Below are 15,658 nucleotides of genomic sequence, written 5' to 3' on the forward strand. Positions count from 1 at the left end.
TCAGTGGCAAAGATCAAATCAAACAAAACCCTGATATGTAAAATTATCCCACATGCCTAACGGCTTCTTTTTTTTTTTTTTTTTGCCATGCTGGGGATCGAACCCAGGGCCTTGTGCCTGCAAGGCAAGCACTCTACCGACTGAGCTATCTCCCCAGTCCCCTAACAGCTTCTTATGTTCATATTTGCTTGACTTCCTTAACTTCTGCCATGTCACCCTAAGTCCACTTAGTTACCTATTCCCATGACCCAAACTTAGCCAAGACATAGTTCATTGTTCAAAGTCTTAAATTCAAGTATCCCACTTCTGAACTCTATTTCTCACTGAGAACTCTAGTCTTTCTATTTTCTATTTTCTTCCTCTCATCCTTTGTGGGCTGCTGCTTCTTTCTTCCTTGAAACCACAGTTTGCCACTCGCTTACTTTCTTTCCAATATCATCAATATACATTCCCTTTTTCTCAGTAAATCTTCAACTGTGGATTAATTCACCTGTCTTCTTGGCTACTGATCACTACAACAAGACAATCAAACATCTTTACGAATTAGCATTGTATTGGTCAGGTTTTCATTGCTGTGACCAAAATACCTGACAAGAACAACTTAGAGGAGGAAAGATTTATTTTGGTCATGAAACCGTTTGGTTCCATGGTCAGTCAACTCCAAGGCAGAAACATTATGGAGGAAGCACATTGCAGAGGTCTGCTGCTCAATGCATGACAGCTGGGAGGCAGAGAGTAAGGGAACCAGGGACAGACAGAGTCCTTGAGGCCATACTCTTGACGCACACCACCTGCTTACAGTTACCATCCAGTAGTCCATTCAAATTAGTAAACCATCAGATGGATTAATCCACTGATGAGGTCAGAGTTCACAAATCTAATCTTTTATATTATTATAAATTATATGAATATTCCTACACTGCCTAACACATGAGTTTTGGGGGGAACATCCCAGTTTCAAACCATAACAAGTATGAAAATAATCCATAGTCTTTAGCTTCAAAATAACCCCAGTCCCTGCAAACTTTCTATGGCTTGTTGACCTTCTGACTCCATGGTTTTCTAAATATTTGTTTACCCTAAATTCTTAACATGCCATCTTCCAACCATTCTTGGATGAGGACACTTAATCCTTTATATTAAAACAAATAACACGTATCATTTGGGAAATCCTTTAACTCCCTATTTCCACATTTACAGATTTACATGCAAATACATTACCCCTTCCTCCTGTCTTCCCGCATTCCTGTAAGAGATATTGGGTTTCCTTAAGGACCTTCTTCTGTCTGCTATCTCCCTTAAGAATTACAGCCTTTAAACTTTAGAACTATCTCCAGATTTCTTCCCATTATGATAAAATATTTTTCATTTTAAAAAAATGAATTAGTTCTTTTCTCTGATTGTTTTATCATTTTCTCTACTCCTCAAAACCAAATTTGCTTCTTGTACTAGTTATAACCATTCCTTACAACACATTTGCTCTTGTTGCCTTTTCCCCTTAACTGCACCATCAAATTCACTATTGATCTCTATATAACAAAATTCAATGACAAAATTGAATTTTTTTCAACTTAACAAAAGTTTTTGTCTATATAACAAAATTTCAGGACTCACCTCACTGGGCAGTGCTCTTCTGAAACACTCTCATGCTTTTAATTTTTGAAACTTCATATTCTTGTTTCCCTTCTATGTGTATAGTTGTCTATCCAACCTCTATTTGGGGCTCCATTTTTGGCCCATTCATTATTTTCAAGTTCTGGTTACTTCTCTTCAAGTACATTCTCTAGGTAACATGGCTTAAATCCATGCTGGTGACCCAAAATCTACCTCTGCACAAGAGACAGTCTCTGAGTTCAAGGACATACATTCAACATTTATTAAGCACCTCCACCTGGATGCACCATAGGCATATCAAACTCAACATATTCAGCATTGAAGTTATCTCTATTTCTTACAAACCTGATCCTCCTTTCTATGGTTCAAATCCTGACTAAGGTACCTCAGGGCATTGAGGAAATTATACACCAAATTTAAATCTTTCTCTTTCTATCCTGATATTCATTTGGTTACCAAGTCCTGTTATTCTACTTACTTAACAAGTCACAAATTTACCCACCTTCCATTGTCCCTTACACAACTTGAGTACATGCCAACATGATCCTTCCATAGATTCTCCAGTTCAGTTCCCTCTTTTTTATTTTTCCTCTTTTCTAATATATTCTCGACCTTATAGCCAGACAGATCACATTGCTTCCAACTCAAAACTTTAATATCTTCCTGATACCATTGAGAAATAAGCCAAGCTACCTATCTGGTGATGTTCATTCAGCTTATTTATTTCTCTATTCATTTTCTCTACTCCACATATCTCTGTATGTACCCTTGCCCTATTTGACCACCTGTAGTTCTCTGAACCTACCATGCCCTATTCCCAAGACTCTAAACATGCTGCCTCCTTTGATCTGAAACTCTCACCAGACACATTCTTTATTTAGCTAATTCCCATGTGTCCTTATGTCTATATTTAGAGAATTCTTCCACTGGGACACTTTCTCTGACCACTCCTATATACGTTAGTTGTTTGTTCATTGGGCTACCATAATATCTCATGCCAATAATGATAGTATAGTTGTAGCACTTTCATGCCAGAATGAATCTGATGCATGTATATTTTACTCAATGCTTAAAATAACTCTGAAGCTTTTGTTAATTCCACCGATAAGTAATCTAAGCTACAAAGAAGTTAAAATTTCCCAAGTTTCCACAACTAGTAAATGACATGAGTACCTCTGGATGAAGGCATCTTATTTGTGAGTTAACAAACATCATCATTTTTGTTAATATTGAAACATTTATGACACTTGCTGTAATAACCTGCTTCTATCTAACTTCCTAAGTTGCTAGAAGAAAGTTGTATCCTTAGAGCTTAGCATATTGATTGCCATGGAATATTCTTCTAATCAATCCCATATAGATAAATAAAGGAAAAAGATGATACATGATTCAAAGGAGAAAGGGTCCTTACACCAAATGAGATTTGTACCAATGTAATTTTGGTATATGTCAGAGTGATATTTTGCCCCAACAATATCAAATAAATTATCATATACCCCATATTATTTCCTATTTATAAGAATTTTCATATCCTATTTGCCTATTACTCCTTCCCACTCTCATCTAGACGATAAATTCCTATCATTCTTCCAAATCCAGTACAGAATTCTTTCTCCCTGAATGCTTCAAATCTTCTTTCGAGATTTTTATTCCTCCTCATTCTATACATTGAACACCACAAATAACAATAACACATGAAGTGAGAACCTTATATTTTTTACTAGGAATCTTTTTTCCATTCATATTCACCATATTTCCATTCAATATCACCAGTACTTGAGTGCAGTCCCAAAAACTGTTCATTAAATGGTTGAAACATTGAGTAAATGAAATTAGGTTGGGTTATGTCTCTGTAGATTATCCAGCAGATTTCTTGACCTCCAATAAATTAGAATAATTTGATTGACTCCTACCCTGGCAAAGAATTGACAATTTGAGTTGTCCAATACTGGCAAGTTGGGATAATTGGGAAGAAGATATCACAATACCATCACTCATGCCACTTTCCTAATATGGCCAGTGGTTGAATAAAAGAATATACAATTTTTCAAAAGTTTCTGAAGTTCTCCCACTAGAATGGTAGGTCTATTTCTCTTTAAAGATAGACCTAAAAAGTCTATAAGTTTTTATCAAGTCACCAATCAAATCTTACAAGGGAGAAATTACTATGAATTCTTCCAAAATGTGATTTTTCCTAAAGAAAATACATTGGTCTCTTCCTGGGTACTGAACTTCTGGGAATTTAGGAACTTTTTTTTTTTTTGGTAAATATATCATATCAGGCTTTCTAGTTATTCTGAGCAATCCTTATTTCTCCTTCCTTAAGCATACACTAAACTGCTAGATTAAGTTTCTTAAACTATGACTTTTATCAAATCATCTATCTGCTCAGGAACTTCCGGTGTAGTGTCTATGGAAACAGATGGGAACTTTGAAGCATAGATTTTCAGCCATGGTTTTTGCTTCAATTGATTTTAGTAGAGCCTGACCCTTGATGGATATCTAGTAAGTACTTCTGACATTTTGATTGCTTTTCCTATTGTGTTCTTGAAAGTGAAATCAGGACACCTATATGAAGGAGAGCTCCAGATTGTGTCTTTTATTATTATCTGCATTGATAAATTATCAAGAGTAGAGAGATGCCTTTTGTTAAACAAAGATGCCATATGTTCAAGTAGAAGCTGGACACATTGGTCTATTCTTTTTTCATAAATGAAAAAGGGAACATTAAAGATATGGCAGGTAATACACTTTGGGGAAAGCTGTGATATTTTCAATAATAGCAATTTATAGAGACCTTGAAGAGGACCAAGGTGACTTCACATTTGAATGCTAACTCATGGTTCTTCAATGGGGACATTCTTACTTCAAGTTTCAAGATGAGTATTTGTCCATGAACATAAGTAAACAAGTCCATAGACATGAGAAAAAGATTACCCTTCAGATGCTGAGTCAAGCAAGAGGGGTGGCCAGTAGCTTGATGTTCCCCGCTTCAAAGCCACCATACAATTGCCAGACTCAACTGCCATGTGGGCTCTTTCAGTCTGTTTCTGCACATTGTTTCTTGCTCTTTCCAATCCCTTCTTGGTTTCAATTTCATGTTCTTGCCATCTAACATGCCAAGGGATCATAGAATACAAAGTTCTCCAAACTGCCAGTATTTTCATCAAGTTTTTAAAAAAACCACAAAAATGAACCATTGTATCCATTTTCTACTTTGCAAGATACCAAGATTCAAACTTAATATAAAAGCACAAGATCTGTGCATTTTAAAATAAGAACTGACTTCTTCACACACACACACATTCCCTGGCTGCACCACTAAATTTTATGAAACAACTTAAATGTTGGTAATTAAAATCCTCAAGATCCTGATGTGTTGTTCCGCCATTTTACTGTACAAATGGAATAAAGGTGGCTTCACTTCTATAATTTTGGGAATCAATTTAAATTTTTGATTCATTCAACAAATAGTTATATTGAGTACCTACTATATGTCTGATCCTGTGCTGGATGCCGAGCAAGCAAAATGGGATGATTTTCTGATTTCAGAAGAATTCTGGTCTCTAAAGCAGTGCTTCTCAATCTATGATTATTAATCTGTACCCTTTTATTTTTCATTTTTTGCTAAATATGAAATCCTTCTCCCCCTTTTTAAAAATTCTGGCAACCTTGTCCAATGCCAAGAATGACTGATACAGAGAACATAGACTCTATCTTCTGTGTATCCTTGAGAGACAATGTGTCTTTGAGTTCTTCCTTTCTATTTAAAGGGGATATATTTATTTTCCAGTCATAAAGCTGGATTATGATATTAAATATACTTTTCAGAACTACATATACCCCCTGCCAAACTGACATTCAAATTTCCTGTAGTCACCCCTATTGAGAATCACTGCTTTCAAGAGTTGTGAAGAAAAGCAGGCAACCTCCATCTCTCCCCTCCAATCAAGTCTTAAAGGAATGAGAATTTTCCTACCTGACACAACAGCTGGTGGAGTATCATAATCCTGTCTTGGGATTGAATCTTTGAATGAAAAGAGCATGAGAAAGAATGCAATGAAGTACAAAAGAAAATAAAATAGAATTTTAGCTTTAAAACTAACGGCCCATTGTGTGTCACAAGGTCACTTCACCCCAAGCCTTCAAGGCATTCAGACCCTAGTTCACAGGTGACACTATGGTTCCCATTACCCTCACACTGCACATATTGGTTGAACCAACATGACCCTCTGGGACAACAGGGACATTGTCATCTCCCTCAGCCTGTTTGGTCCCTCCTTTAGCACATCAATATGAAATTTTTATCCTCCCTGGATGACACAAAATTTTATATTCGGAGGGTACCCAAAATATGGTATGAAGCAAAGTCCTGGAGAACAACAGGAGCAACTAAAATTTAAAGGAGAAAAATGAAACATTTGCACATTCTCAGACTCTGTGGAGGCATATGCATTTTGAAGCCCAAGTTTCCTGAGTAGTTATTCAGCTGCAGTTCTGATCGGAGGCAGAGCAGACGGTGCTTCCTGCCCTGGGTGGAGGAGCTCTTTGTGTTAGAAATTCTGGGACCAGGGATACAAAGACCAGAACCCATTAAACAGCTTAGTTTTCTTTTTTTCCAAACTGTCCTAACATTGGAGGGGGAAAATTTGAGAGAAAGCTTCATTAAATTATATGGCAGTCATTGCAAAATGTAGGGTCATGGGGGGCCAAATATATCTGCTTTTTGAAGATGAAAAAGAGGCTTTGGTTCAATACAATTCCTTTAGCCAGGGATCTTAAAAAAGAAAGTGGGACATAGTCTGTGGCCTTAGTCCCCCTTCTAAAAAAAGAAAATTTTAAACCTGCCCCAACTCTCCTTGGGGTGATAAATTATAAAAGGGACCTGGTATTATACACATTCAAATCAACTGCCAAAACATGATTAAATAGATGCTCTTGTAAGAACTCTTAATCATATGATCCGTATTCCATTTTAAAAGTTAAAGCCCCAAACTTCATTTTCCCAGCAATTTGATAACTTTGGGACTATCATAAAATTCTCACTTTTATCTCCTTGCCACAAAAAGGTAATATTAATCACGCCCTAGAGTCAATGGCATGTGTGAAGATAGATTAGAACTTGAACATAGCAAAGCACTTTGACCAACTGCAGTGAACACCAATCAAAAGATTCAAATGCAAATAAACCTGTTAAGAGTTATTTAGTTTTTCAAAATAGGTAAGTGAACTAATGAATTAATTATAATCCCCAAACCTAGAAGAGGTAGGATAATTTTTAAAGTGTTCTCCAAATGCTTTGTTAATAGTGGTAATAATCACCAATTACCTTTAAGAAAAAAATTACAATCACACATCATAATCACTCCAAAACAAAAACAGCAAACAAAAAGTTAATTTTTGGATTACACCATTGATATTTCCCAAAATATATAACATTTAAAAGTAAATAATAGAAACAAATAATGTTCATTGTTGATTACTAGAGAACACAGAAAAGTATAATGTTTAAAATAGATATTAACCCCAACCCCATCTCTCAAAATAGTCAAAATTGCTTTGTATTTCTCTATAGCATTATTTTGTAAGTATTTTCCAGTTGATCTTGTACTCATATGTATGAATTTATATTCAACATTTTTGCTTTAATAGTTAAATAACTCTTTTCCTGATTATTTTAAACTTTCACAATGTAGGCATTACATTTTGAGTTTATGGATAGTTTATGTTTTAGTGGTTGTTTTCTAGATATAATAAAAAAATGCTGCATCAAACATTTGTGAGGCATAAAAGCTATTCTGTTATTTTAGAATATTTTTATAGACTGACTTCTCAAAACTTTAACTATTTGTTCAGCCAGGATGAATGTTCTGAAGTGTTTTGACTTCCCATCTTGCTATTCTACTGATTCTTGTGCAAATTTATGTTACTACATGATATAATCCATGTGTAACAATGCTTATTTTCCTACACCTTCGTCAACAATGTGCATGATTGTGATGATTTTCTTTGATGAAATGTGTATGTGTGTGTGTGTGTGTTAGGCAAGCAAGCATGTGTGACTTGACTCTATACTTTGTTTCTTTGATTACATTTTTTTCCTTATTTTTTTAGCATTCTATTTCCTTCTTTATCAACTATCTGTTCATGTTCTTTGGCATTTTATGTGTTAGAACTCTTCTATTGTAAATGTATTTGAACTCATCCATTTTTATAAACAGAAAAAGTTTAGTACTAGCAAATAAATTACTTCTTGATACTAGACTTTCACCTAATGTCTACTTGTTCATTATTTATATTGTACACCTACCCTTTCAAAGGTCTTTTATTGCACAAGAAGACTAAATTTTTAACACTATTTCTCCTTAATCTCTATTTTCTCTCTCATATTCAACAGTTTGTACTTAGTTGACTTTTTCCTGAAAAAATCATTTAAGGAAATGTAATCATTATTATTTTATGATACTATTTACTGAATTAGGAATCAATCTGAAACCTTGTGTTACTTCTTATAACTCTTCATCTTGATACTTATATTCGTATCCAATAATGGATAAAAGACACTGAATAATTTTCACCTGGTACCATAGGAGTTTTGGAGCAGTGAAGGAGTAGTGTGACTAAAAGACACTAGAGAACCATGAACCAATTACAAGATAATTTGTGTGAGTAGCTATGGTTACACCATGGGAATCCAATGATGTCATAAATCATCAGAGACTTGGAGAACACAAAGTGAACTGCAGATAAGGAACCTTCAGAACAAAATCTTTTTATTTTTTCAACAGATTCTGGTGACACTGTAAACCACTGGTGACCAGCAACTGAACAAATAAAAAAGAGATAAGAAACTTGTAAAACAAGATTGTCATGCAATTCAGAGATTCTCATAACATAGTAAAGTCCCCAGTGGCTTCTGCTAAAGCTTACAATAAAGTGATAAGAAAATATGGATAATGGGGCTTTGATTCCATCAAAGGAATCCTCTGACAAAAAAGCAAACAAAAGCAGAAAGCTAGAAAAATTCTTCAAGGTCAGCAGAGCCAGGGAACAAAAGAGTTACACTGTTTGTATGTGATTCATTTCTCTTAAAGCCTACAGATTGTGTCCAGCTTAAAAACAGGTGGAGAATTGAACAATAAATATTTTTTAAGTGACAAATTATAGAGAAAGGTAAATTTAACTACATGATACCCACTTCAAAATTTGGGGTTATATGGGATGAAATATATCTCCTTTATGAAGATCAAAAGAGGTTTTGGCTCAATGCAATTCCTTTAGCCAGGAATCTTAAAATGAAGTGGGACAAAATCTGTGGCTGTCGACACCCTTCTAAAAATGAAAAATTCTAATCTAGCTCTATCTCCCCACATCATTCCTGAGCACTGCCTACTTTGATTCACTGGATTTCACTGTGCTCTGCCCTGGGGATCCATCTGCTCCTGGAGCTGAGGTCTCTGTCTTAATCTTATTCCTCATTTCTCACATCTTGTTTTGCAGAATTTTTATGAGTTCAGATCTCTGAAAGTCTCGGAGGAGTCCCAGGATAGAGACACAGTTGTATAGTTTTAGATCACCTGCCTGTAGCAAAATGGCAGAGAATGGATTAGAGAACATCCAGATTGAAAGCAAGTGCAGTTAGTAGACTATCACACTGAACCAAACAAGGCCCAGAGCAGAGACTCTGGAAATGTTTAAGACAGGATGTGTTTGGCACAATCCACATCAATGAGACACAATCAGTGAGTCTTAAAAAATAATTGTATATGGTGGTGAGGGAGAAGAAACAGGTCCAGATGGAAATCCTAGGTGTATGGTTTGGCTGCTGGCATTAGTTTGGTCATAGCATACACTTGAAAGAAAACTGGGACAGGAACACACAAGATGAAGAGGGTTTCGTTAGAAGAAAGCTCAGGGAAAGCTCAGGAGATTAGTTGGGGCCATGCTGACTCTGAGAAGTTGGAGGGAAAGTTACATGGAGATAGGAAGTAGTTGGATAAATGAGTTCACCTTTCTAAAATGGGGTTAGCACTGAAGACTCAGACTTAACAGTCTTCAGCATGGAAGGCAGGGTTCAGAATCATGAAAGTGGATAAGATTGCTTAAGGAAATCATGTGGCCTGAGCAATAAGTTAATAATGAAATCCTGGTTTAGCAACCCATGAAAGAAAAGAGAAAGAATGGTCTGAGTATTTGGGGGAAAACCAGAACAGTCATGGGCAATACTTACAAACTGGGAGCTCTGGAGATAAACTGGGTTCAATATTTGAATATAAGTAAGTTTCACATCAAAATTCAAATATTCAGTTTATCTTGAAAAATTGGAAGGTGAGACTACTCTGGATCTGTACTTCTGTATAGCAATAACTGCCTGGAGTTCAGCAATGGCTGTGGTCCCTAGAAAAGGTGTCCATATTCCAGGCTGCCAAATGTACCACCTCTCCCTATTGTTTGTCCAACACTCAGGAAGAGATATTATTCTTATTGCATAAAAAATATCTAAAATAAAATCTGAATATCATGTATATATGATGTGACAATATTTATGAAACTGGAAAATATAGAGAAAGTTTGAAAATATATTTCCAAGGTATATGCTTGAACTCAGTCAACTTCATTCATTAGTGTGACTTTGCCAGGCTTCATAGAAATTTGAGTTTTCACCCTGAAAGCCTATGTTAGCAGCTAAAGGGGTGAGAACTTTAAAAGAAATCAGTTACATGACTTGAAATGGAGCAGATGAAGTAGTTGTACTGTGGATTAAATAGAGTGCTCCAATCCTTCTGTAGACCTGGACTAGACTCCACTACTTATAATCCACTAGAGGAAAAGGAATAAGGGCAGCTCATTTTATAAGCACATGCTGTGTACCAACACTGCACTAGGTACACTATAATTTAGCATTCACAACATCTCCAGGATATAAATATTATTATTCCCACTTGTAAAAGATGAAGCAAAAGTTCAAGGAGGATAGATAAGTAATCTGCTGCTTAAACATGCACAGCTTAATGAAGGGGTAGAGCCAGGCTTAGAACTCAAGTTTGATTCCAAAGCTCATTGGACTTTCCATGATTCCAGGCTGCTTTCCCATCAGTGGACGATGTTAGAAAGAAGGAATTAGGTGGGAAACTGCAATTTAAAAAGTCAACCTCCACTACATAATAGCCACTCCAAATGCCAATGAAAAATTCAGATAAAATGAATATATGATAGCATATCAAAGTATTATAGTTAGAGTTTAAGAAAAACTATAAAAGAATTTTGAACACTAAACACACTCAATGGTATTTTGTTGAATGAATCAACAAAGTAATACAGCCTTTTTCTGCTTCTCTAAAACCTCATTAAATTTTAAACTTTTGCATACTATCATGTTATACAAAGGTTTATAATGTTTCTAAGCATTATTTAGTTGTAAATGTAAAGGAAGAAGTGAATGGAAAAACATAAAAAGCTAGAGGAAATTTGGTGCTAAAGTGAAGCACACACTCACAACTTCTCTCTAAGTAAGGGAGCAGTGTATATCATTATTGAATTACTATTATTATTGGCTGTTACCAGCTGGTTAAAACTTGTGGTCACATATAAATGCATGCTTGTTGAAAATGTTCAAATACACAATCATACGTTTCTTGTTGAATCAATGATTATTATAATTCTGTGTCTGTTCTATATCTTTTAGCTTATTTTTTAATTTGCAAAAGGATTCCAGTCATATATTCACTTAACCTAGCTCTTATATTTTCGCTAGTTCAAAAATGTGAATGTTAGCAAATACTGGTTTTGTTTTAGGTTCCAACAGATAAAATTTATAAAGGGTTTCTATGTGTTACATTGTAGTTTCTTTTTTGCTTTACCAAATTCTAGTTTATCATTCAATACACTAAAATTGCATTTCTTTGCTCATAAGGAATTAATAATCATTGAAGGAAAGGGAAGGTGATATGGAGGGAGATCTATAATGGTAACATGATAAACTTTAGGCCTCCCAACACTTCAACTGGGCTGGGGATGTAATTCAGTGGTAGAGCACTTGCCTAGTATGCACATGGCCCTGGGTTCAATCCCCAGCACCAAGATAGATAGATAGATAAATAAGTAAATAAATAAGTAAATAAATAAATAAATAAATAAATAAAATATTATACTTGGGATCTGCTTTATTAGTAATACACAAAGTGACTACAAATAAATCTTTATATATTACTGAAAGCAATAAGAATACCATCTTTAAACTTCATCTCTTTGATGAAAATTATCTGTACCATAGTTTATACCTAAAATTATAATTGTTATATTATAGTCTGAGGAATGACTTCCAAAACTCTCTATCTGAAACCTAAGAAAATTTGATCCAGCCCAAGCATTCAGATAGGTAAGTTATCAATTGCTTTTTGTTGTTCAACAACTGAGGCCTTAGAGGCTCTTTGTTCATGTTAATAAAACTAAATGCCTTTATTGAAACAATGTGATTCTTTCCATTAAGGTGTATGGATTTTCTTATTTAAGGCATATTGGTGAGGCCTCAGTGGTCATGTCAGAAACTTTCTTATATTCCATAAAGCCTATGAGTCAACAATCTCTATATGATAGCCACTGTTATAAGGTAACATTTCCAAAACACAGTTAGTGTATACAGTTTACACAGATATCTGCAAATGATCCCAGCATCTCACCACCCAAAAGTGGTGACTAAGATACATACAGGTTTAAGGATATAATATTATAGAGTTGAAGGGCCCCATATATCAAGTTCAAAATTTCAAGTATATGAAGAAGGAAATTGTGACCAGAAGATATTATTTTCCCAAGGACAGAAAGAAAAGAAGATCTTAATAAAGATTTAGATCTAGGATTCTTGACTCCTGGTCCAGTATTCTTTCTATAATATTTAAGCTGTTTCAGTTGGAATAAAATCTGTTTTTCTTTCTAAATCTTTAAAACTGATATTATCCACAGTAACATTAATGAAAAAACTTTTGCTGCTGATATCATGTTTTTACCCTTCTTTAAAATGGTAAAAATTTCAGTTATTTTAGGTTATATTTGCCATTTTGAATTATCTCTAAAATAAAAAAGTGAAGTTTTGCCCATAATTCCAAATGCTTTGTTGATATAAAATCGAAATTGCAATAGATATTTTTCAGTACACTTCTGTTCCTCAAGGAAAAAAAAATGACTAGTCAAAAATATCCAACCTATAAGAAAGCATCAAGCACATTAGATTCCCTTCCTTTCTTTTCAATATCATCAATGTCATCCTTTCCAAAAGATTAAAAGAACTCAATCATGCCACGTTCTCAATAGCTTTTCATTAATTTAAACATTGATGGTAAATAAAAAATCTTTTGCATGAGCATAGTTGACTGGCCCCTTACTTGTGTAGAACCTGTTAATGATATATTGGCTGAACTGATAAGAAGCTGGGTAAAGAAAACCAGGTTCAAGTTCATAATCACAGGTTCTAGGTTTGCAGATGAGTGCAAGATGATTCCTTTCCAAAACAGACCTTATACCTTGCACACTGTGTTCTAACTGAAATTTAAATGCAATACAGTTGAACCCATAGCCTAGTCAATATGACTAAATGTGCCCTGGAATTGAATACATATGCAGAATATGGCTTATTCACACTGGAATCTGAAAGGTGTGTTAGATGAATGTTCAGAACCAGTTTCACTCATAATGGTAATGAACGCAGAGTATTGTATCTTCCTGAAATCCAAGAAAACAAAACAAAAACTTTAACTCACCGTTCCTGTTGTGCCCAATGAAAGGTGGTTCATCTGCTGTGTCAGGGGACCCATCATGTTGGTTGGCTGCATTGACATAGGATGGTCCATTGTTGGTGTAATCACAGCACCCTACAAGCACATAAATGCTCATCTGAAAACATTCCACAGGGAAATTTAAAAAAAAAAAATAAGTACAGTAACTATGTTTTTCTGTTAATATCACATGTATTTACTTTTCACTGAAAAGACTGAATTTAGCTTCATATGATTTTTATGTTCTTTCTTGTCATTTTGTGCCTGCTAAATAGGTGCCATTAGCAACTTCCTTTTTTCTGATGTGATTTATATGTGATATATCTAAAAATACGTCATTTATATTTCCAACATTTGATGTAAAATGTATTTAAATAAGTCATATATAGCCTTCCTTTCATTGCTCTACATGTAAATTTCTCTGGCTAAAAAAAATATGAAGATTAATGGAAATTCACTAATATTTTTGATATTCCATGAGCTTTTGGGTTTATTCCACTTGTCCATGATTTATATAAATAATTTTTACCTCCACCCCCTGGTACTGGGGATTGAACCCAGGGGTGCTCTAACACTGACATATATACACAGCCCATTTTAGTTTTTATTTTAAGACAAAGTCTCTCAAGTTGCCCAGGCTGGCCTCAAACTTGCAATTCCCCTGCCTGAGCCTCCCCTGTAGCTGGGGTTCTAGGCCTACATACTGCACCTGGATAGATAGGTAATTTTTGATGGTCTCTGTACAATATAACTCTGGGAGAATAATGCAAGCTCAGATGGTTTTTTTTTTTTTTTTGACTGAATGTCTTTAAAGGATATATTAAAATCTAACATCAGTGACCTAAAAATTAAAGTTTCTGTTTTTCATGTATTTTTCTCCTGATCTTTTGACCTACTTTCTATCTGTGCTTCTTACACAATTCAGAAGAATACAGAGCTCCATTAAAGCTGGTTGAATTTTTATGTTCAACCATAAATTATAATTTTTAACAAAGGAAATTGTCAAGTTTTTTTTTTTATAAGATGTTTTGAAAGGTGTTCTACTAGAATTCATGTTTTGATTCTTTGTAACTGTTGGAAATACAAAAAAAAGTGTACACTTGAAAAATTTCCATGCATGCACCAGGTGTTACAAGGTTAGTGAAGAATGGAGTCAGGACCTGGTATCCTTCCACTCCTCTTTCCCTATCCTACTAAGGACAATATTTTTTAAAAGCAAAATTTAAAAACCAGGGTTGGATGGAATCTGTCAGATGATATAATGATAATACATCATTTCAAAGATTATAATAAAGTCAGAAGTTCATGATACAACAACCCATTTAAATATTCAGTTGTAATAAAATAATTTGTACCTGAAAAAATTATTTTCCCCTAAACATTATTTTCTTCACTGTTACTTTTTTTCTCTGTGTATATAAATATTTTGAAGAAACAGAACTAGGACACATGCATGTAGATAACAAGATCTCAGCACCCAAACTAATTACCCATGAGCAAATATTTCCTAAAATATTTTGGCTCAGGATGATCAATTACTTATGGTATTATTCAAATCCAACTTTCTCACAGCATCTATTAAAAGATAGGCTACTACTCAACCTTCTCTATGGGTTCCTCCTCATTCTTTGTGAGGGAGAATACAAATTGAATCAAATATTTGGAAATACTTGATCTATAGAACCATATTTGTTCACAAAGACATTTGGACTTGCATGCTGAAATCAATCAGAAAATAAATGCTATTTCATAGGCCTGTGGTTTGCAATTAAACAAGGTTATACATTTGTGTTTTTTTGAATTTCTTGATGCTTTATTGAATTATCATTCATCAGGATACTTCTTAAATGAGAAATATAATAACTAAGATGAACTTTTACTTAATTTTAATTTAGACAGATCACTTTTTCTTCCTGCTTTCCGATATTCTGTACCAATGTTACCAATTTTTCCTTTTTTTTAAAAAAAATACTTACTGGCCTTCATTTCAGGTATTTGTTGTGCCAGACCAGAAGTAAACACTTTAAGAAGAACTAGGGTTCTTCTTAAATCACCTAGGGATAAATTATAGAATAACCTCAGAGTTAAGATGGAAGTCCTGGAGAACTGTTAACCAAAAAGCGGCACTTTTACAACATACCAATCCTGAGCAGGCACCAGACTTCAATTCTTTCTTTGAATTTGAGACTTACACTTTCTTAGATATCTGCCCCTAGGCATTTCAACAGAGCTGAACTGCCACAACTACAGAAGTCCCTCATTCAAGGATCATT

At 34.6% G+C, this 15,658-nt stretch overlaps 1 protein-coding gene across 8 annotated transcripts in view; it reads right to left on the reverse strand.

The window, feature by feature from the left end:
• The window catches only part of Rbms3 (RNA binding motif single stranded interacting protein 3), a 662,520-nt gene that overhangs the window by 51,712 nt on the left and 595,150 nt on the right, over window positions 1–15,658 (reverse strand). For 7 of the 8 annotated variants that reach the window (XM_047530655.1, XM_047530658.1, XM_047530653.1 and 4 more), the window contains 2 exons: window positions 13,371–13,481; window positions 5,594–5,641 (listed from right to left, as the gene is read on the reverse strand). In XM_047530655.1, the coding sequence (XP_047386611.1) occupies window positions 5,594–5,641; window positions 13,371–13,481 (159 nt within the window). The remainder of the gene's footprint in view (window positions 1–5,593; window positions 5,642–13,370; window positions 13,482–15,658) is intronic. The other variant, XM_047530657.1, reaches the window with a different exon arrangement.

The sequence above is a fragment of the Sciurus carolinensis genome, chromosome 17, assembly GCF_902686445.1.
Source record: "Sciurus carolinensis chromosome 17, mSciCar1.2, whole genome shotgun sequence".
Classification (NCBI taxonomy): Eukaryota; Metazoa; Chordata; class Mammalia; order Rodentia; family Sciuridae; genus Sciurus; species Sciurus carolinensis.